Genomic DNA, 24387 nt, shown 5'->3' with positions numbered 1-24387 from the left:
TTCAACCAGATGGCATGAACATCGATTCATAGACCTTCCAGTAATTGCTTTGCGAAACGTCCTTTAATACATTCCCAAATCCCTTGCATTCTATAAGCTTATCTCCTTACCCAGTTTCCTTTCTTCCATGGTATTCTACCCTCTACTGTCAGAGTACGTGGCCCCTATTTTTCTGTTCAACTTATCATCTTTTTTCTCCGGAACTGATGAAAGGTCTCTGCACGAAACATTGGCTGTTTACTACTTTCCGCTGATGCTGTCTCGCCTGCTGTTTTCCTCCTGCATTTTGTCTTTGTAATCCAAGGCCAGATTGTTTTTTTCAGAATTCTAAAGTTGTTCATCATGTAGACCATATTCTACCTACCTCATCCTCCTACAAATTGAAGAACACTCTTCGTTGTTACGCTGAGTTCCATCTGTGACTTTGTTGCCCGCTGTCCAGAGGAGTTTTTCAGCAGACTCCCTGTCCTTCACATATCTTAGTATCATCTGAAAATCTGGTTGTAATGTCTTAAGTTTCTTAAAATATTTCCCACAAGCTTAAGTGAAAATTTATGTCTTAGTTTGCAATGGAAAGTGAGGAACTGGATGCAATAGCTATCACTAAAGAGGTAGTTCTGAGAAAACCTGTGGGCCTGAACGTCTCCTGCTCCTCACGGAATGCATCCCAGAGAACTGAACGAAGTTATGGTGGAGGTTCTGATAATTTACCAGAATTCTCTGCACTCTGGGCAGACCGCGGCAGATTGAAAGACGGGGTATGTCACACCATTGTTGAATGAAGAATGTAGGCAAAAGCATATTAACTCTCGACACTTTGTTTCAAAACTGTAGCTCGGAAAACTGCTGGCAACTATCATTAAAGGAGAAATAGCAAGGCATTTGGAAATAAATGGCTCCATCAAACAGACGCAACATGGATTTGGGAACGGCAGGTACTGCTTGCTTTGAGTGAGCTGAAGTTAGTCAATGGAAGGTTTTGGAAGCCCAGTAAAACAATATATATATATATTACTCTTATCTAATCTATGAGATATAAATATGTGAATTAATTTTTCAGCATCATCAAGTGACAGAAAGGGACGTACCTTAGTAATATTTCTGAAGTGCGGAACTGTTGCTTTAATTTTGAATTATTGTCCTTGTTCTGACCCTGCTTGTTATTTTGCTTATTATGCACCATTTTAAAATTATTAGATACAAAAACATTTATTGGCCTCACCTGCTCTCAGCAATATATTTCAATGCCTTTAAATAGAAGAAATAAACAATGATACATTCGTGATATTTTTGCTGTCAACTGATATCAGTTATAACTACGACGGACATTGAAATCTCTGCAACTGATACATAAAGACTTCGGCAGCAATGCATGCTCCTCCAAAGATCTTAGCGTTTCTTATTTACTGTTCCATCATTGCAGTGATCGTCGCTATTGGTAAAGTATTTGCATTGATAATCTATATGCCAAATGTTGTGAAACGTCATATCTCTGATGTACTTGCTGGTAATGTTGGTTCCTGTGAGTTGTCGCTTTTTACCCATTTGGTATTTTCCTCTTCCCGTTAATACACTTCCTTGTCGCAATATGATTGTATCGTTTCAGTTGAACATTTATCATTCTAAATTTTCTTACTTTACGGATAGTTGCAGAGCTTTTTACAGCCTCCAATAATCAATGTCTTTGATACTTATTGTGTCTTCTATTCTCAGTTTGAAAATTCAAACTCAAGTGATAAAGCTGCAATTTCAATCCTTATGGCATTCTTTACGAACAGTTCCGATAAGGATTTAGATCCAAATCCAAATTAGAATTATAAATCAGAGTGTGGTCTTTTAAGGAAAAATAGGCAAGGGCTGTTCATCAACTTTAATCCATACAATCCTACCTTCTAATCCGAACTCTGATCTTCAAGACTTGGGCCTCTGTGCCTCCCTGTGCACATGGATATGTGAATTCCTTGCACTACAGACCACACTCAGTGACGCTTGGAAAAGAATATCTACTCGCTGACTCTAACTTCGGTGCACCAAAAAACTAGTTGCTCAGGCCCCCTGCTTTTCACTATGTACACACATGACTGTGGCAAAACAAAGCTTCATGGACAAATTATTGGTGAGATGAATGTTAATGGCAGAATCACAGTTGGCAATATGTAAAATACACAAATTGCTTGAACAACTGAGCAAGTCAGGCAGAATGTATGGATACGAGTAAACAGTGGGCATTTCAGGCCGAGACACTTTATCGGATGCTGCATTACCTGCAAAGAGCCCCAGCAGTTTGGTGTGTGCCTCTTTCCATTTTTCAGTATCTGAGCATCAGAGGAATATACCTGGGCGTTAATATAGCAGACTGTTCTGTCTCTGCACGTGGGTGCACTCAAAGGGAAGCATCCCCGCGTTCTTGCTTTCTTCAGAGGTTAATGCCTTTTTAGTGATTATATCAACATTCTACCACAACTCCACAGAAGTACTGTTGAAAGTATCATGACTTGTGGCATTATGTGCTGAATGACAGCTCCATTACACAGGGACATGAGAAGCTGCAGAAATTCGTAAGGTATTACACAACCCAATTCTTCATCAACAGCAATACCACCAGGTATAATATCTACGGTATACGTTGCCTCAAAAAACAATGCAACCGAGGATTCTTCCCGCCACGTTCTTAGAAATACTGAAGCCTCAAGTCCAAAGTGATTCAAGAACAGAAACTTCCCTTCATGAAGTCTGATCTCGAACCAACAGGCACTACCTAAATCATTAGAAACAATGTGGATACTTTTATCACTTTGAAATGAAATGAAATTTGGTCTTTCTCTTTAAATGAAGTGCTATTTGGAAAAAAAAAGTTTTATGTTCTCCATGAGAATATTGCATTTATATTGCTATGAGTCTGAGATGCTTTTGCAAGTGAGTTTTTCATTGCACCTGTGTAGACAGGGAGCTATGCACATGAAAATATATTTGACATTAGCCTTTACAGTGAACAGTCCATGAAATTAATGTAATGATGCCGTTAATTTTTCAAAGCCAAACACATCTTGTTGCAGGTTGCTGTTTTCAGTGGTTTTAAGAATAGCTTTCACTAATTACAGCGGTATTCGGAGACCGTCCTTGTTTTCCCAGGACGACTGCGAAGCAGAATTGCACAGGATACATAATTGATGATGAAAATAATATATTTACATCAGCAGTTTTAAGTAGTTTCAATTAAAATATGCAGCATAGTAACCAACGATGCCCTTCTACTGTGCTCCCTGGTGACTGCTATTACGGATAAATATAAGAATGTCTGAATGCAGTGTATTGTAGGCTGACGATTTTCAATAGCAATGCACGGAGTTCCACGAATCTTGGGTTTGGCCGTTTGCTATTGCATCATTGCATTTATCGGCCTTCCTGGTAATGTACTGGTTTTGAGTTTGAAGCTTGAAAATGTTGTGCGAATCGGATCACGGCTCCGTTAAGTGTCATTTACGTTTTCTGCTATCTATAAATTTTATTTTTACCTCTTCTCTATACTTCCTGGAGCTTAAATAGTTCTCTTTTTTTTTCTTTTCTTGAACACTGTTCTTTTGAAATTTGATTAAATTTTAATACAATTCAGTGCAATTAGTGATAAATGGCATCATTGCACATATTATTTTCCACGGACAGACTTAAGATCCAACTTCGCGTGGTTGAGAACATGATAGAATTCTTAATCGGCAAGATTGTTCAACTTATATCAAATGTCAAAGCAGTAAAATTCGCACGGTGCGTCGTCAAGAACAATTTCAGCTGTCAATTCCAGTCTTCTCTTTTGATAAAGCTCACAATTTCAGGAATAAACTTTGCACCAGAAACGACATACTGTAGATTGAAATATAATATAAATGACACACAGAAAACATACAGCGTATAAATTATACTCTGCAAACAGACACATACACATATACTCACCACACAGAAATGCACAGTGTGTTCTCACACATTATCATGTACATAAGAATTTTCACATGCATACATTGACAATCTCACTCATGCGACACTCTGAAGCACTCTCACACAGATACAGAATTGTTAACATGGAAGAACTCCTACTTTATTGTTCCGTTTCAGCTAACTTCGTCGTGATTGGGGTGATGCTCCGCAGACGATGCGGTCTCTCCAGGTGTTTCACTTTCTACCTGCTGTCGATGGCTGTGACGGATCTCCTGGTCATTATCACGGGCGCGGTATTAATCCGTATTGTTCCCATGACTTATCCATCCAACTTATTGACCTTTTCGCCTGGTTGCAATGTGAATCTCGCAGTAGCATACGGCGTGAGAGACTGCTCCGTCTGGGTGATGGTGATGTTCACCTTTGATCGCTTTGTGGCTATCTGCTGCCAACAACTGAAAACGAAATATTGCACGGAACGAACGGCGAAGGTGGTGATCGGTACAGTTGTTGCCATGAGCTGTTTCAAAAACATATTTGTGTTTTTCGAATTTGAGCCTGCACACAATACTGAGCCAACACCATGCATAGTTAAAACATCATATTACACCTCGCCTGGTTGGATAACATATGACTGGATCGACAGCATTTTAGTCCCTTGTGCACCACTGGTTCTAATATTGCTTTTCAACTTCATAACTATCAGGTACATTGTTAGGGCCATTAGAGTTCGCAGGAGACTCCAGAACGGCGGGAACAGTGAGAGACAAAATGATCCGGAGATGGAGAGCCGCAGGAAGTCCATCGTCCTGCTCCTTAGTATCTCTGGCATCTTCGTTCTCTTCTGGATACTGGTACTGGTAAGGTTTCTCTACGTTCGCATTGCCAACGTTTATTACTTTTCGGGCTCCAATTACAGTGAATCAATTTTTCCTTTAGAAGAAAGCAGTTTCCTGCTTCAGTTCCTCTGTTCCTGCGTGAACCCATTCATCTATGCAGGGACACAGAGCAAGATCAGAGACGAGATAAAACTGGCGCTGAAGTATCCACTGACTCTGCTGAGAAAACGTTAAATATGAATAAGAAATTATTATACTTGGTGACCGGTTTATGTTGAGAAGCATCTACATCTAATTTCCATCATCAGTATAACACAGTCATTAAGTCAACAACGTACATACAAGCACGTATGTGTGTGGGTGAAATGGATATCTTACTTGCAGCAATATCGTTTATACGTAATTTCAGATATGCAGCGTTCACACGGAAAATAAATTAAACTCAGGTTTTTAAGAAGAATTAGTGCATTAGGACGTTTTAACTCAAAGTGATCAAAGTGGTCATATTTTTGCCAAGCGACGGTGATTAAAGTTGTGCTGCTTGGTTGAAGAACAGATTTGTCGAAAGGAAGTAGCTATTCTGGAACATGTGACCGTGGGCTTCATGTCATCTATATGCACATACTGGTTATGAGAACAACGAGGAGATGGCATAGTCTGGATGGAGGTTATGTTTGATGATGGATATTGCCTTCTTGAGGTAGCCGTCGGGTCGAGGGCCTCCATTGGTCAGACGTTACTCTGGATAATGCATCCCGGCTGCCTCGAAACAAAAGTCTGTGCAGTACGTGTGAAGAGCAAGCTGCTGCCCATGTAGCAAGCCCCCCCACTCTCCGCGCGCATCGATGAAACCGAGACAGTTTGATACCAGCAACGTCAGAGGAGTTGTCAGTCAGCAATGGACACAATGTCGGACTGTCTTATGAACTCCAACTGCGGATGTTTCGTTCGCGTTTCCTCCCATTGCTTTCCCTCATGAGTTGATATGGCCGCAAGGCAGCGAGAGATTTGCAACCATAGTTTTCCTTCTCCGAGATGAGATTCCAACCACAGCTGACGTGCCCCGTCTGCCAGAAACTACTGGTTTTAAGGCGCCAGTAACTCGCCTTTGCTCCATCTACTGTCAGGAGAAAAGGTTCCGCCGAGTTTATCAGCTAAGCTACACGAGATGTCCAGGAGCTGGACTTGTTTTTTAGAGGCTATTTGAGGCACACTCCATTGGGACCATTTAACAGGTGGTACTAGCTAGTCCACGCCGGGCCACAACAACCTTAAGGAAGCACCAATGGTGTGGATGGAGTGCGCCCAAAAAGTCTGCCATGACTGTTCTGCACAGGCATGGAGAGAGATATGAGTGCAGATGGCGGCAGAGAGCCACTGTTTCCCATAAAACTCATCACAACATCTCTCCGCCAAAAAATACTGTGATCATTGGCCACCAAGACAGTCCTCCTCATTGAGTTAACCATCCCATGGAAGGAAGGCGAGAAGCTGCCCCCAAACAAAGGAGGCTGAAGAGCTCAGACCTAGCAACTGAGTGTAATAAGATTGCGGAGGACGATCATCCGCGCTGCGGAGGGAAGATGCCAGGACTTCGTCGGTGCATTGACGGAAAGGTTTATTCTGGAATATGGCAGTGAGTGGAGCGAGGCTCATATGAGAGCTAGAGAGCTCGCTGTAGAGGTAGAAAAGGGCAGCTTTTGGTTTTAGCGGAGTGGAAAGGACGGAAATTAGGCGACGGACTAACCTTTCTGAAAGTTTCGGGAATGGCTGGGGGACTTCCCGACTTCTGTTCCTCCACCGGCAGGTGTACGGGAGCTAAGGGAGAAAGCGTGCCTTTTTAAGTTCTGCACCATTTCTAGTAACTCGGCCTGGTAACTACAAGCCCACTCTTTTACATTCCGATAGATTGTTTTCATTTTTTTTTTTTGCATGAAGAGTGATGCGGGAGTCAGTGTGACTGTTCCGTTTTCTTCGTTTCTTTCTATGGAGGGGCGATTTGGGGTCGATGTTCCTGTTCCGTCTTTTTCGGTATTTGTGCGAGAGGTGGAATTTGGATTTGATGTTCCTGTTCCTTTTTGTTTGTTCTGTTTTGTGTGGGTGGAGGGGGGAATTTGGGGGTTCGAGGATAGAGATCCCGTTCTTTTTTTCTTGGTTTCCTGGCTACCCGGAGTAGAAGAATTTCAAATTGTATGCTTAATAATAAACGAACCTTTGAAACTTTTTTACTTTAACTTCGACTATAGTATCCATTTCACCTCCGACAGATATCAAGCTGGCACTTGAGGAATTAAGACCTCTAATCAATCCAATGAAATAGTATAAACACGCGGCCACCATGTTGGAAGACTTTAACCATGTTTCCGCGCGTGTGCTTTGCTTCACGGAATCCTGGTTAACCCCTTCCGGACTGGATGCAGAGATCCAGATCGACGACTTTACTATATACCATCAGACTAGATCTATATAGTCTTTCAAAAGAATAGGTGAGGGAGTATGCCACATGATCAACTTTTCTTGGTGCACAGATATGTCAGTGCTGCCCCACCTCTGTTCACCAGGCCTGGAGTATCCAGCAGTAAAGTGTCATCTTTTTTTACCTGCCACGGGAATTGTCTGGTTTCATTTTGGTAGCAGTTGAAATTCCATCTCAGGCCAATGTCAATCAGACTTTAGATGATCTGAGCGATGCGATTAAAACGCACGAAACTGCACACCCTAATGTCTTCACCGTTGGTTTTAGAGATTTTATATATATAATATATATATGATCCAAAACATTCTCGAACATTGAGGCTAGGATAACTGGTTTACAATTTCCTTTATGCTACCGCAATCCTATCGTAAACATTGGAGTGATTGCACTATGTCAGAGTCCAATGTTTATTGAACTATAGTTACTAATGTCTCCACATATCCTACCGCCACCTATTTTAGAACCCGAGATGCAGTTAATCTCCTCATTATGACTTATGCAAACTTTCAGCTTTTTGAGCACCTTCTCCATTGTAATAGGAACTGCACTCACGTCTCTCCCCTCACACCCTTCAACGCTGGCACACTGCTTACCACTTATCACTATTATTTCCATTTATTGTGTACCATGTGTTTTGCTCTCAGTTTAGCTTTGAATTTCCTTGACAGCTACTGTTGTCCTATATTGCCTTTTGAGTATTTATTGCTTTCTGGAATACATGTATACTGCTCGTCATCATTGTCCACAGAAACTTACAGCACTGCAGGCATCAGCTCCTTCCAATTAACTTTGGTCAACCCCTCTCTCATGCCACTATAATTTTATTTACTCCACTTAACTACTGCTATGTCAAACTTTAATTTCACCCTATCAGATTTCAAGTTGAACTCAATCACATTATGATCACTAAGTCCAAAGGGTTCTGTTACCTTAAGCTCCAGAATCAAATCCGTTTCATTACATAACACCCAATCTAGTTTAGCTGATTCCACAATAGGCTCAAACGCAAACTGTACTAAAAAGCCATCTGCTAGGCATTCAACGAACTAACTCTCTTGAAACACACCACAATCCATTATGAATTGATCTGCGTGTTGCAATTTCTCATAACTATCATAACATTGTCTCTTTCATAAGCGTTTTCGATTTCCCGTTGTAATTAGTGGTCCACATCCCAGTTACTGTTGGGAAGCCTGTATATAACCGTCATCAGGGTCCTTTTATCTTTGCAGTTTCTTATCTCAACCCAAATGGATTCAACGTCTTTCAAACCTATATCACATTGCTGATTTTATTTCCCTGTTTAACAGCAAAGCCACGCCACCATCTCTCCGATACAACGCGTGATTTTGGATCTTCACTTCCCAGCATTTACCATCATTCAACGAGGAATCAGTGATTGCCGCAGATTGATACCTGACAATCTGTAGTAGTGCATATAGATCATTTAACTTATTTCTTCTACTTCGTGTATTGACATATGAGTACTGTATTTGTTATCATTTTTGATTCTGTGTGCCGAATTCACTGATACTCACTCTGTTGGCTACAATCTTGTCCGATCATCTTGCCCTTCCTGACATTCTGGCTGGACGTTGTCTTTGCTTGTTGTTAACACCTATCCGATACCGAGTTCCTTCAGTTCAGTCCCCATCCCCTGCCAAATTAATTTAGCAGCCAACCCTGTCCCCCCAACAGCTCGAACAAATCGGCCTGCGAGAATATTCGATCAGCTCGAGTTCGAGTTCGAGTGTTTCAGGACCTCTTTGTTGTTCCTTCTTATATCAGTGGTACCTGTAAGTAAGCCGCTCTCCCGACCTCTCCAAAATGCTATATGCGCGATCCGAGCCCTCCCTGGCCCAGGCTGCAGGGAGACAATATAGCATTCGGGTCTCCCGTTCCTGTCAACTGAATCTCCAGTCTGTTCCCCAACTATTGAGTTCCTTATCACAACTCCTCTCTTTTTCCCTTTCCCTTCTGCACAATAAACTTATACTCAGTGCCAGTGACCCGTACTCCGTGTTAGGCATTGGGTAGTTAGAAAATACAGAAACAATAGAATTTCTCCCGAATTGTTCAGTTGCCTCTGAAATGTGGGCATATCATATCTGGAATAAAGTTGCCCAAATTTCTACCAAATTAACTCATACCTCATATAGCTGTTATGAAATAAGATCCTTAAAACCAATTATGTGGGGGAATAAGTAACAAAATAACAAATTAAGTCAGAATTAACACGTAAAAGATATTTGAAAAAGAAACAAGAAATTAAACGTGTAAACTAAATGAGACTAAATAAGTAAAAGAAACAAATTAACAGTTTAGAACACAGAGCACAATATCCGGACAGTACACCTCTTCTGTTGAAACTTCAAAAAGAAAAATAAACAACAAAAATTCAAAACAAACAGTTTATTTTCCGCAGAGAAACAGCACGCTAATCAGCAAAAGCTGAGGAGAGGAAAACAACTGGGCGGAGCGTAACAAATTCACTGAGACTTTTAAAAGCACAGTCCTCTCTCGCTCGCTCTCTCTGTCTGTCTGTCTCTCTCTCTCTCTCTCTGTCTCTCTCTCTCTCTCTCTCTCTCTCTCTCTCTCTCTCTCTCTCTCTCTCTCTCTCTCTCTCTCTCTGTCTCTCTCTCTCTCTCTCTCTCTCACACACACACACACACACACACACACACACACACACACACACACGCACACCCACGCAACTGATGCTAGTTGGTCATCTTACACACTATTTGCAGGGAAGGGCGGTGAAGGTGGAATGAAACCCACCCTAGAACAACGAGGAGGTAACCACGTCCTCGATTCCCGCTGCTGGTGAATATTAGCCATGGCCATTTGTAAGGAATTCTGAATGGAATGCACAGTATCTTGAAGAGGAGAAAATGAGCCCTTACTGCAGCGGGCTTGCAAAATAACCCTTACTTCTCAACTTTTAACCCTTCTGCTCTATCCTCCTTAGAAAGTACTTCCTTCATATTGCATAGAGCTGGGCGTGGGAAACCGATTTACCTGTTCTTACGGGACATCAGCATGAAGCAACAATAAAAACAGTTATTTATGCGATATGCAGGATTCCCTGCTCCTCCTCCGTTTATTGAACGTCCGTACGTGGCTACACGCATCCTCTTCTACATAATTCTAAACCTTGTATTAATGGAATCGCTGTAATTATACGATAACCTAAAGGTGGTGTAATTAAAGACATCACTCCCTCTTTTATTCGAAAACCGGACGCAGTAACCACATTGTTTATCATTCCAGAAGTTCGTTCAACATTCTCTGGCGTGATTCCACTATTGCAGTGTAATTCTGTGATAGGAGCCCAGTGACGCTGAATTTTAGTACCCCTCTCTATTGTTTTTCATTTTTCTCGGAATTTTTAATTCCATTCGGCAAGAAGATGTAGATTAAATTTTAATGCTGCCATTACCCGAGCCTAGAATGCTTAGCGAAAGCAAACAGCAATTTAAAAGCGCTATTCATTGCGTATTCATACGAAAGTTTCCCTATGGCACGTATTTCACTATTAAGTCGGCTCACTCCGATTACCGCCTTGCCCCCATGAATCTCATGTCATCAATTACCACTTGGCCGAAGTCTCATCGGCGTTTGTCTGCACCTTTCCCTTAAACACGCTAACTCCTGAACAGACAGTTTTCCTACGTCAGTTGTCTCGAAGAGTTCTGTTATACCATCCCCTACACATTTCTGCTCCTCGCCCCACCCTCTCTCTGTCAAGCGGAAGAAGATGCGGACTGATGCACCCCACGGCAGGAGCAAGAACGCGTGATTACTGACCTGGTCCGTACTATTTTAGCCACGCAAGCGAGAGGACGAAAATTTCAAGAATTAAACAGGATGGTCCATGATAATATCTCTCCCTAATTTTTATCATTCAGCCAGATATCCCCAACGCCAAGCTCCACAACAGGATCATCGCCACACCTCATCATTTTGACCTTCAACAGGGCCGGGCTGCCAAATGGATGTGCGCAGTGTCTCAGTACTGAAACAACAATGGTTAACAAGCTATCTCTAACCTTGCAATACTACTCTGAACCATCCACACAATAATATTTTACTGACTTAGATTTTCCAATTCATTTTTCAGACTCTCTGTTATTTTATATTGATGTCTCACAATCGCCGAATACAGCCAGAATGCTGTCCCTTAATTACTTTCTTCTGGAATTAGCTAATAATTTAAAAATGCATGGAATCTGGTGTTCGTTTCAACTTTCCTAAATTGAATTGATCTGACCAATATACTGGCATTCCGTAAACCTATCAGTACGTTAGCGCGACTTGCAAATGGCTCACCAATATCTGAGCAGTTTGAGACTCAGTATCTGTCAAACTGAGGGTCCATTCTTTAAAATAACAGATTAAAGAAATGCTTTTCTGCTCCGAAGTCATATCCTGCTTGTAGTGCCAAAATATAACTTTGAATAAGGTTTTCGGGTGTGGCAAGTGAGACAGCAAACACTGACTCTGAATAAACATAGTAAAAAATTATTTATTATTAATAGTAGAAGTTCCACCAAACATTCATGTTCCACAACTTACAGAAATTTTAAAGCTGAATGTAAAACCACATACTCAGCTAAATTCACGCAGAGAGCATATGCCCCCGATTGTTATTTGTACCGTTTGCCTTAAACAAAGACTGAACTCCTATATGTGTTCTTAATATACCCAGATTAATTGATACTGGACACCGGGCAGATATCCAATGGGAAAAGCTGCTGCAAATTATAAGCGAAACAGTCATGATGGAAGCTACTTTCAACAATCAGAATAAGCCAGGCACTTCACAGGACAGTCCATACCGCAGCTTTTTGACTTGAGATAAAAGAGAAGTAAGTTATTTGCATAGCACTTTTCATGCACACAATGTAGCTCAAAGCGATTTCTGAAGAGATAAAATACAAACATCAAATTAAAATAACAAGAGATGTCGTTTAAACTCAATGTTAATATCTAAGTTTTGAGCTGGCTTTTAAAAATGCCAACTGAGTTTGCAAATATTTCACTTTTAGGTATTGAATTCGAAGTAAAGGAGAGAAGTTCAAAAAGCTGTACAGGGAAATCCCTTCGGAGGGAGATTGCTTAAATTTAAGGGACTGGCAAAACCAGATCTGAGTGCCCAAACAGGACTTTAAAGCAAAATTTCTTCTGTCATATACTACGGTCCTAGACTATTGGCAGCTTTAAATACAAGTAAGAGAACTTTAAAATGTATTCTAAAAAATACAGAAAGCGAATAGAAAGTAGCTAAAACGGAAGTGCGATAATTCCTTCTCCTAATTCGAGTTAAATTCTAACCGCAGCCCTCAGAGTGTGTTCACGTTTGTGAATAGATTGGTCTAAAACCATTAAAAAGTGCATTGTCGTAATCTAGTACACTTAGCCCATACGACCATGAGGCACAGGAACAAAATTAGGCCATATGGCCAATCAGGTCTGCTCCGCCATTTAATCATCGCTGATTCTTGTGTTTTTATCTCCTCCTCAACCCCAGTTCCCTGCCTTTGCCCCGTAACCACTGATCCCATGTCTAATCTAGAACTTATCAATCTCCGTCTTAAGTGCACCCAACGTCCTGGCCTACACAGCTGCATGTGGCAACAAATTCCACAATTTCACCACCGCTTGGCTATAGAAACTTCTCCACATCTCTGTTTTGAAAGGGCGCTAATCAATCCTAAAGCTGTCCCTATTGTCGTAGAATCTCCCAATATGGGAAATATCCTTCCAACATTTCTCTGTCTAGGACTTTCAACATTCGAAAGTTTGATTGAGGTCTCTCTTCACCCTTATGAATTCCAGCGTGTACAGACACAGAACCATTGATCGTTCCCCGTATGAAAACCCTGTCACAACCATGGGTTCGGTAGCGCAGTAGATATGGCAATTGCGCTTGTGACTTTGAACGTATCAGCTAATTATTATTTAATCCTGACAATATTTAACTCCATAATTGTCACCCTCGTGCCTGTCGAGACTTAGACAGATCATAGCAAAGGTTTGCTGCTGTTTGCATTCGGTTTTCTCTGAGATACTGGACTTTCAAGTCAACTGATTTTGAAGGCTAGCGGTATTCGTCCAATGTTTAGTTGGTCCTTTATGCCGTTGTGCAGGCTTTGTTTTCCTTTTGAGAGTTTTAGTTAACGGCCCTGTCTGACCTCACGTTTATTGTTTTATTTTCCCATTGCCACTGTTCGTATTAAATCTGTGAAGTATCGGCCCGCTTCAGTGTCTCTCACTCCGCACTTGCGTCACATCCGAACCTGTTAACAAACCCTTTCACTCCTATAATTATCTTTGTCAACTTCCTCAGGAACCTCTCCAATGTCAGCCCAGCTTTTGTAAAATAAGGGGCCCAAAACCGTTCACAATACTCAAGGTGAGTGCATTACACTGAGGAGTGTGGATTAGCTTCTTCAGCATCATTACGTGACAGGAACAGACGCAGCTTTACAATCTTACTTAAGTTTAGAAACGCTGTTTTAATATTGAATTTATATTATTATTAGCAACTTGCTCCTTATTTTGCTCAGATATGGAAAATTGTTCAAACTAAATCCAATGTATCCGTTCAACGCTAAAAGTGGAAACAGCATTACACGTATCCATCAAAACAACTATTGACGACATCTACTTTCATGTGTGTGTTGAAATTTATTTAATTAGAATAAATAAACAATGCTACCTTCGTTATATTCTCCCGGTGATTGATATTGAATATAAATATAACCGACAGAGAATGCAGTGCACTTGATAGTGAAAGAAGTCGGCAGCAATGCATGCACCTCCCAAAATCTTGGCGTTATTTGTTTACTATTTCATCATTGTCGGCATCGGCATTGCTGGTAAAGTATTAGTATTGGTTATGAGTCTGCGAAATATTGTGAAATGTTGTTTCTCTGATATCTCTAATTGTATTGGTGATTTCAGTTAATTGTAGATTTTACCTCGTTGCTATTTCCCCAGTCTTATTAATACACTTTACTTGTTGCCGCCATTTGGCAACACCATCTTCATTGAACACATCAATTTTTTATCTGTTTATAGTGTAGTTTTCAGTGCTAGAGATTGTTTTTCTTCATCACAACTTCTAATATCCAATGGTTTTGATATGTATTGTACTATCAGTTCTTAGTTTGAAGATAAATACGCGAGTGAAATATCAGCAATTTCAATTCTTATATCATTACTATGTACAGTTTCAGTCAATATTTAGAACCAAATCACTTTATGATGATAGGCTAGGACGTGGAGTGTTAACGAAAAATAAGAATGAGGTATTAAAACACTGAGAAATGGAGTATCCAGAAGGTTAGTCAGTACAGCATGATGCCTTGACGTCTTAATGTTGCATGTACCATATTGATTACGACACTATATATCTGACTTAATTGCATTGAAATGAGTGCTGAGGGGATTTAAAAGTTTCGGCAATAGTGAGTTTCAGAAATGCGGTGAGGCTGGCTTAATCAGTTTGCATTTCCTGAGCAGACAGGACTGAAAGGATTGTGGCAAAGCTACAAATGAGATAGATATTTGGAAAATATCCTTCATAGTGAATGAGGTAAAGACAGCTGTTGTAGGATTAGTGTAACGGAGAAGATCTTTATATAGCATCTGAGGAAGACCATTTTCTGGATGAGTTTGGTTGGAATCTGAAAATAACTGGCCCGAGAGGGTATGGGAGTCAGGCGCAGTGACAGAATTTAAGAAATATCGAGTTGGGCATTTAAATTGCCAAGACATAGAATCCACTTGAACGGTCTGGTGATTGGGAATAGGGACACTGTTGATCGGCCTCGACATGGCATCCACCTAATCTTCTTTCTCTAATTTGCTTATTATGTACTTGAGGAAATGCAGGCAAGATTTCCGTAATAAAGAAGTTATGCTGAGAGGGTTGTATTTTGTAACTGCCTTTCAAGAACTCAGAAACTCGATAGTCAATAGCTTACTCAACTAGGTATGCAATTCTGAAAAGAGGCAAGGGACTAGACTGTGAAATTGCTTATTGCCCCTTTCCAATTATCCTAGACGACGGAGGAACGCGCTGAGGTGATAGGAGAAGAAGAACTGATTCGATTGTTTAAGTTGGAATGGAATATGAACCATGTAAATCCTGAGCAGTTAGTCTACATTCAGTGATGTGACATTTCTAATTCAGTCACTTCCCGAATTTTCTGAGAAAAAAATATCAATGACTCAGGCTAATAACAAAAGTACGAGTGTGCTAAATCAATGAAAAAAATCGCAATAAACTACTATATCCTTGCTCCGGATTTATTTCTACATATACAGACTCTCCGGTAAGATTCAAATTCAGAATGTTGCAACATGACAATGTAGTCGATCTCATGGTACGAAAGTAGCGTAGAGTTTTGTCAACTTAGTGTGGATGAACAAGGCTTAAAATGTCTCACTGAAAACCCTGAACAATAAGGCTCATTTGTGATTTCCTTTGTTTTCCCTTTCCGTCACACATACACACACACACACACACACACACAACACACACACACACACACACACACACACACACACACACACACACACACACACACACACACACACACACACACACACACACACACAGTTACACATAATCAGAAACAACGTCTGACACACACTCAATACTTCTCTCTTCCTCATTCCAGCTAATTTGGCCGTGATTGTAATACTGTTGCGCAGACGATGTGGTCTTTCTAGATGTATCACTGCTTATTTGCTGGCGATGGCGGTGACGGATCTCCTGGTTATCATCACCGGCGCAATATTAAACCGGATTGTTCCCATGAATTTCCCGTCAGGCTCTTGGACCATCATTCCGGCCTGCCAAATGAATTTTGTGATAGGTTATGCCGCAAGAGACTGCTCCGTCTGGGTGACGGTGATGTTCACCTTTGAACGCTTTGTGGCCAGTTGCTGCCAAACTATGAAAACAAAATATTGCACAGAGCGAACAGCGTCTCTTGTGATCGGAACGGTCTGTGCTCTAGGATGCCTGAAAAATATGTACATGTTTTTTGTATTTGAACCACCACGTAAAACACAGCCCACACCGTGCATAATTGCGTCAACATTTTATACCTCGCCTGGCTGGATAGCATTTGACTGGATAAAAAGCATTTTAAACCCTTGTCTGCCATTCATTCTCATTTTTCTATTCAACTTTTTAAATGCCAGACACATTTTAGTTGCCATTAGAATTCGCAGGAGATTCCAAAGCGGCGGGAATATTGCGAACAAAACCGACGCGGAGACGGAAGGCCGCAGGAAATATATCGTCCTGCTCCTAAGTATCTCTGGTATCTTCATCCTGCTGTGGCTGCTTGAACTGATAAACGTCCTGTACGTTCGCATAGCTGAATTCGCTTACTTCTTCGGTCCCAATAACAATGACTTATTTTTTCCTCTGGAAGAAAGCAGTTTCGCGCTTCAGTTCCTGTGTTCCAGCGTGAACCCATTTATTTATGGAGGGACACAGAGTAAGATCAGAGACGAGATAAAGCTGGGCCTGAAATATCCGTTGATTGTCATTAATAAATTAATCAAATAAACTTTTTAAAAATTAGTTTCAAATAGTTTTTGCTGCGAAGTATCCTCATCTTCTTTTTTGTCTTCTCTCTTGCTCATTATAAAGTCCAAATCAAAGTCAAGGTTGAGATTATTGAGCTATGGTCAGATACATGTTTTCAAATGTATATTCGCAGCAGCATCACAGACATATAGTATGTAATTAATCAATAGTTCTTCGACTATTGTCACATGTTCGAAAGCAGAGTAAAACTTTCTTTTGCTTTTCATCATTCCATCATTTTATTTCCGCAACACGTTGAGGTTGTATAAGGAAATTACAACGATAGAATGCTGAATATAGATATCGCAGTTACAGATAGAAGTGCACTGCATGCCGATAAATGTACAAGCCCTCCTATATACAGGCATTAGCAAAGCATCGATCCTCCACCTTTCTTCACCCCATTTGTTCTAGAGGAAATTATGAGACCCCACCACACATAATATGAGTAATGCCAAGGTCCCCAAAGAAACGATGATCTCGAGTCCATCACAAGCTACTGCTCATCCCAACAGTTTGACATCCCCAACCCTTCCCTCACGAACGACGGAAAGACAACCATCAGTCCTTCCAGACGAAAGGGTGAACAAATAACCTGAGCACGAGGAAATCTGCAGCTGCTGGAAATTCAAGCAACACCATGCTGAATTTTTGAATTAATTCAATGCTCGTGAAACACAGCAGGCCAGGCAGCATCTATAGGAAGAATTACAGTCGACGTTTCGTGCCAAGACCCTTCATTAGCTCTATCTGAAAGACAAGATAGTAAGAGATTTGAAAGTAGGAGGGGAAGTGGAAATCTGAAATGATAGGAGAAGACAGGAGGGGGAGAAGTGAAGCTAAGAGCTGGAAAGGTGACTTGCAAAAGGAATACAGAGCTGGGGAAGAGAAAGGATCATTGGACGGGAGGCCTAGGGAGAAGGAAAATGAGAGTGGAACACCAGAAAGGGATGGATAGTAGGCAAGGAGTGTTTGTGAGAGGGGCAGAGAGAGAGAGAGAGAAAAAAAAGGGGGAAAATAAATAACTAAACAAATATGGGGTAGGTTGAGAAGGGGAGGAGGGCATTAACGGAAGTTAGAGAAATCAATGTTCATGCCATCAGGTTGGAGGCTACCCAGAGAAATAAAAGGTGTTGTTCCTCCAACCTGAGTATGGCAGACTAGGAAACCCTTTCGCTGAAATGCAGACTGGGAGACCGTTTCGCTGAACACCAACGCTCTGTCTGCCAGAGAAAGCAGGATCTCCCAGTGGCCACACATTTTAATTCCACGTCCCATTCCCATTCTGATATGTCTATCCATGGCCTCCTCAACTATCAATATGAAGCAACAGTCAGCTTGGAGGAACAACTCCTTATATTCCATCTGGGTAACCGCCAACCTGTTAGCATGAACATTGATTTCTCTAACTTCCGTTAATGCCCCTCTTCTCCTTCTCACTATTTCTTATTTCTCTTTTTAGCCTCCCCCTTCTTTCCTCTCTCTGCCCCTCTCACAATCACTCCTTTCCTGCTTTCCAGAGTGAGCAGGTTACAATACAACCGATGAATGAAGATGAAACATATAAGTATCAGGGATGTCAACAGGCAAAGAAAATACCTTAAACTAGGATGAGGAGGAAAATTTCAACATTATTGATTTTCAAGGCGATAAACACTTTCAAAATTGAATCCAGACAAGTATAAAGGTAGAAAAACAAACTATACTTAGAGGTAGGAGGAACTTGGGGTGAAACATCATTTCAGGAGCTGGTCACAGAAATAGCCAAAATCGGAGCTTTTGAACGGAGTCTTACAAACAGTTTGATAGATTGAACATCTATACAGAAAAATGGACCAAATATTTACGTTTCTTGGGGGGCGGAGAATAGTGATGAAAGTATTGGTGAAGCATATTGCTGATTTGCTATTAGAGATCTAAATAGACACACATGGTTATTATATTGTTATTTATTTCTACCATGTTTGTATTGATTTTCTGTTTAGTTTTATGTTTTGTAAGCTATGATTTACTTAATTTTAATACAGACTCAAGGGTTCGGGGATAAAAATATTCTATAAATAACGTGTTTAAAAAATAAAATCAATTGTATCTATGAATGCAGGAAAAGTTTGCCTAATGGAGAATATAGTGAATAACCCCAGCAGGAAAGTTAAGAGAAAAGCTTGGGAAATAACATGGAAATATAGGGTCCACAGAAGATGCAATCTATTTAACAAAAGCAGAGTAGACTATGTAGATACACTAAAAGAGCAGTTCGGTGCGTACAAAACCAGACTAAAAAGATCCATGAATACAACAGAGGAATAAAACAAAATTATCATTTCAGGTTTATACAGGTGAAACCAAATTCAAGGCAACAAAATAAAGCCAACCCAAATAAAGAAACACCAACAAGCACTGAGATAATGTACTATTAGTCAGTATCTCTGGCAGGAACAACTCATTTAATATATATAGACATTCAAAGCCCTCATAACATAAGGACGTCAATCAGTGAAAAAGCACCAGTAATCTGCTGAATTAAAAGATGAAAATAAAAGATTATGAAATATGAAGATGATGTGCATTATCCCAAGTTTAATATAAACACTGATAACGCCTGCACAACAACATGTTTAATTTTCTCCAGAAATCCAGAATGCAAAGCACCACTGGAATTGTATGGAAATTCCTAACAATTGAGAAATTACTGTACCACAATAATCGCAATTTTATTTAGCAGATTTCTGTTGCAATGAGCGAATGTACCGAACCGAAGTGCAGGACACAGGCTCAGAAATTGAGTTAGTATGCTTACGCGGACGGAAGCGTTGAACAGCAAACAGGAGGGTTCTTGACATGGAGCCTTGACGCATAGTGACGGAGTTTCATAGGTAAATCCTGAAACTGGAGCAAACTTTGAACACGTGGTCCTAAGCGGCCGGGAAATGTTAATAGCTACACATGCAAAATCAACTATCTGCCGACTAGTGGATGTAACGCCGGTGTTCTTATGATGCAGGTCTTGATGGAAACTAGGTGAGCCGTCATCAAAGAGAATTAGAAGCAAATGGGAAATTAACGTTCTGAACTGTGGTACAATCAAAGGAAATTAGGAGAAAAAGAGGGAACTAACGATCGGAACCGTAATAGTACCCAGCCCCTTCCCCACCCCGAAAGGCAATTCCCCGGTTGCAGTCAGTTGAGCGGAGCACGGCCATGCGTGCATCCTTCCAGATCTTGCAGTGATAGGCATGAACAGAATGCATCTTCATGTGCGGTAAACAAAGGGGGATAGTAACCGAGGGAGCTTTCGAAGGGAGACATTCCGGTGGCGGTGCTGACCAGGGATTTGTGGGCGTTCTCGACCCAAACGAGATGGGTGCTGCAGGTTGATGGGTTGTTGGCAGTTACGCACTGTACTGCTGCTTCCAAATCCTGGCTTGCCCGTTCTGCTTGTCCATTAGATTGCGGATAGAATCCGGAAGACAGGATTACTGAGGCTCCAAGGGCTTGACAAAAGGATTACCAGACCTGAAAGATGAATTGGAGGCCCCGGTCAGAAATGATATCACAGGGAATTCCATGAACTCGGAAGATGTGATAAAGAAGGAAGTCGGCTGTCTCACGGGCTGTCGGGAGATTGGGAAGGGCTACGAAGTGCACAGCTTTGGAGAAGCGGTTCTCCATGGTGAGTACGTCCATGTTCCCATGTGCAAGTGGTAGTCCAGTAACAAAATTCAGCGCAATGTGAGACTAAGGTTGGCTAGGGACAGTTTGCTATGCAACCCAACAGGTGGTCGGTGGGAGGCTTTTCCGCGGCACAAACAGAACAGGCAGATACGAAGGAGTGGGATTCAGCGTCCATGGATGGCCAGCAGATACGGCTCTTCAGAAGGGACAGAGTTCGATGGATTCCGAATGGCAGGCGAAACGACAAGTGTGCCTTCACTGGACAGCTTGAGACCGAACGAGTCAGGCACGAAGATGCGATTGGAGGTTCCATTGTCTGGGCCAGGATGAGTCCGTTGGCCGTCCTTGACTATGGATTCGATCTCCCAGCTTACGGCAGCCACTACATAGGATGGTGGTAGGCTCGTCCTGGGGTTGGGAAGGCCCTCTCCTCCTCGGATGCATATTGAGCGGAGAGAGCATCGGCTTCCCGTTCATGGACCCCGGACGATAGGTGAGTGTGAACGTGAAACGGACAAAAAGTAATGTCCAACGGGATTGGCGGGAATTCAGGCGTCAGGCGGTTTGGATGTTTGCGAGATTCTTGCGATCAGTCCAGACACTTAATGGATGTCACAGTCCATCCAGCCAGTGCCTCCACTTCTCCAAAGGGATTTTGACGGCCAGTAACTCCCGGTCCCCTACGTCGTACTTCCACCCGGCTGTAATCCCTGATAAAGCGACGATAAAAGTTTGCGAAGCACTGAAATCGCCAGAGTTTCTTGAGTGCCGTGCGTTTTGTCCTCTGTGCTACCGCCTAGATCTATTCAGTATCTGCTCTCAGTTGCCTGATCTCGATGATATACTTTAAGAACCTGGCAGAAGGGACATGAAGCTCGCACATCTCAGCTTTCCCGAATAGTTTGTTATTCCAAAGCCTTAGCAGAAACTGACGGACATGGTTGATGTGTTACTCTAGACTTCTAGAGCAGATTAAGATGCCGTCCAAGTAAACAAAAACTAAAATGATTAACAAAGTCCCTAACGACATCGTTTATCAGGGCTTGGAAGACGGCGGGACATTGATGAGGCCGACCTTGAGGGTATGACCAGGTATTCGAAGTGTCCAAGAGGGGTGTTAAAAACTGTTTTCCACTGATCTCCCTCCCTTATTCTGACTTCGTAGGGCCAATGTAGAGAAGATTGTGGCTCCATGAATGAGTTCTAAAGCAGTGTTGAATAGAGGCAGTGGATATTTATTCTTTACGTTTATCTTATTCTGGCCCTTGTTGTCAATGTAGGGGCGCATTGAGCCGTCTTCTTCCCCACAAAGAAGAAACCTGCGCCTACAGGGGAAGATGAAAGTCGAATAATGCCTGCCGCAAAAGAGTCATTAAGGTAAGCCTCCATTGCCTCACTTTCTGGCCGGGACAGATTATACTGCCGACTGGGGATGTAGAGGAGCTCCAGGGTGAAGTTCAATTGCGCAATCCTAAGGGTGGTGTGGAGGCAGGGAAATATCCCGTTGTTTGCTGAACACTTCTTCCAGATCGAGACACTCCGCTGGAACCTTGGATAAATCGTTGGTTTCAGAGACAGACGAAGTCACGGTGACCTTCATAGGGGAAAGTGCCGATTGTAGACAAGTGGAGTGACAGAACAGACTAGAGGTGACTTTTATTACGGTGGACCAGTCAATGTGGGGATTATTGCGGTTTAACCAGTGGTACCTAGGTACTATAGGAGCTTGAGGAGAGGAAATAATATTAAATCCTACCTGTTCCCAATGGTTACCGCAGAGAATAAGACACAGGGGTGGTGTGCAGTGTGTGACTCTCAATCTCCGGAATCTCTCTGTGGGGAAAAAGACTTTCTGCCCCAGCTGCGCGGGCTCCACTCCCGGGGCGGTGGAAAGGCCAGTTTCGGAGCTATTCTAGGAGCAGGAGGAGAAGAGAGGGTTGTGCTATGAGGAGACGGTAATGAGTGCCGTGGAGTGGCCCAAGGTGGTGGGCGACCAGTTCTTTCCCTATTGTGTTCTGGAAGACTATTTCCGAACCTGCTGGCGAGGGAGGTCAAGGAATCCAGGCTGTCGGTATCATCACTTGCTGCCAACTCGTCTTTCAATATGTCGGCGAGACCATTCCGCAATACCTCTTGGAGTGCCTCGTCGTGCCTCCCCGAGTCGGCTGCTAACGTCCGGAACTACATAGAATATTCGGGAATATGGCGTGAGCCCTGACGGCGCGACGGAGAGTAGGTAGACGCTTAGCGCATGTTTACCACGATCGAGGTGGTCAAAGACCAATCTCATTTCCGCGATAAAGATGGGGAAAGAAGAGCAGATATCCGGTTGATTACCCCAAACAGTTGTATCCCGTGCTAAGATTCTTGCCCGCAACAACACCATGATATAAGCTATCTTTCAGTTTTCCGTTCCGTGGATGACTGCTGATCAAACACCAAGAACCTTTGCAAAAGGAAGTCCCGGAACTTCCTCAAATCCTCAGCGTAGTGTTCTGGTTCAGGCACCTGCGGCTCTCTTGGCGTGGGTGTTCTTGACACGTAGGGGTTACCACTACAAGCTGTCCAGTCTGGTTATACAGAGTTCCGGGAGTAGATGGGTTAAAATGAGTGGATACACAGTCTACTTGGTCACCGCCCTTCGTTACGTGAGCAGACAGGAAACGCAGGTTCTCCATGACATCCCGGAGAAGTTGATCGCACAGACCCAATAGGAAGATTTAGCTGGCACGTGCTTTTGTAGAGTATTGTTTTCCTCTGGTTCCATGTTGACCATATCATTCTATTGCAATGAGCGAATGGAGCGAATCCAAGTGCAGGACAAATGCACGGAGAATGACTTAGGATGCTTACGCGGACGTGAACGTTGAACAACTAACAGGAGGGATCTTGATACGGAGAGACGGAGTTTTATAGGTAAATCTTGAAACTGTGGCAAAATTAGAACAAACGGTGCAATGCGGCCGGGAAACGTTGCTTACCACACATTCAGAACCCACGATCTGGCTACTCGTGGGTGTAACGCCGTGGCACTTATACTGCTGGTCTTGATGGAAACCAGATGTGCTGTCATCAAAGAGAATTAAAAACAAATAGGAAATTGACGGTCGGAACAGTGGCACAATCAAAGGAAATTAGAAGAAAGATAGGGAATTTAGGATCGGGACCTTGACATTTCCATATAGACTAAATAGCTTAAAGTGCCTTAAAAAAAAGATAAAGCGCAAAAATCAAAATGAAAAATGAAGACGAGAAGATGTTGTTTAAAAGCAATGTTAATAAAAATAAAGTTTTGAACTGGGATTTAAAAAATTCAACTGTTTTTGCAAACATTCAGTTTTAGGTATTGAATTCCACATTTAGGAAGGTAGTAAAAAATTCTGAACTCCCACTTAACTGTTGAGGGATATTATTTAAATTTGAGGGACCGACAGAACAGACCGGAATGCTGAAGAAGGATTATAAAACGAAATCTCAGCTTCTAATCATCATTACAAATGGACGTATCTTTGAAATCAATATTAAGTATTGTAATGGCGCTCTAATATTGAATTAGCACATTGATTAGTATTGTTAGCATATTTGCTCATTTGCTCAATTATGAATCATTTTTTGAAACTAAATGGAATGTATTTGTGCAGTTTGCAATGCTAAAAATAGAAACTAATTTGTGCAGTTATTTATCAAAGATATTGCTTGTTTTTCAGCTTATTTAGTTAGAGTAGGTAAGGAATGATACATTCGTTTTACTCCCCGATGATACTTTGTATAAATATAACGGACAGTGAAAGCGGTGCGTTTGACATTTAAAGAATCCTGCAGCAATGCATGCACCTCCAAAGATCTTGGCA

The 24387-nt window shown here is 41.9% G+C and overlaps 1 protein-coding gene across 1 annotated transcript; it reads left to right on the top strand.

The window, feature by feature from the left end:
- The first annotated feature begins 4073 nt into the window (after nt 1-4073).
- On the top strand, nt 4074-5003 carry LOC132381751 (G-protein coupled receptor 15-like). The gene has a single exon (XM_059951323.1). It carries the CDS (start codon nt 4074-4076, stop codon nt 5001-5003), a length of 930 nt encoding a protein of 309 aa, XP_059807306.1.
- The last annotated feature ends 19384 nt before the right edge of the window (nt 5004-24387 follow it).

The sequence above is a fragment of the Hypanus sabinus genome, chromosome 26, assembly GCF_030144855.1.
Source record: "Hypanus sabinus isolate sHypSab1 chromosome 26, sHypSab1.hap1, whole genome shotgun sequence".
In the NCBI taxonomy this organism is placed as follows: Eukaryota; Metazoa; Chordata; class Chondrichthyes; order Myliobatiformes; family Dasyatidae; genus Hypanus; species Hypanus sabinus.
Note: the sequence above shows the minus strand (reverse complement) of the source record. Positions and strands in the feature narration are given on the sequence as shown.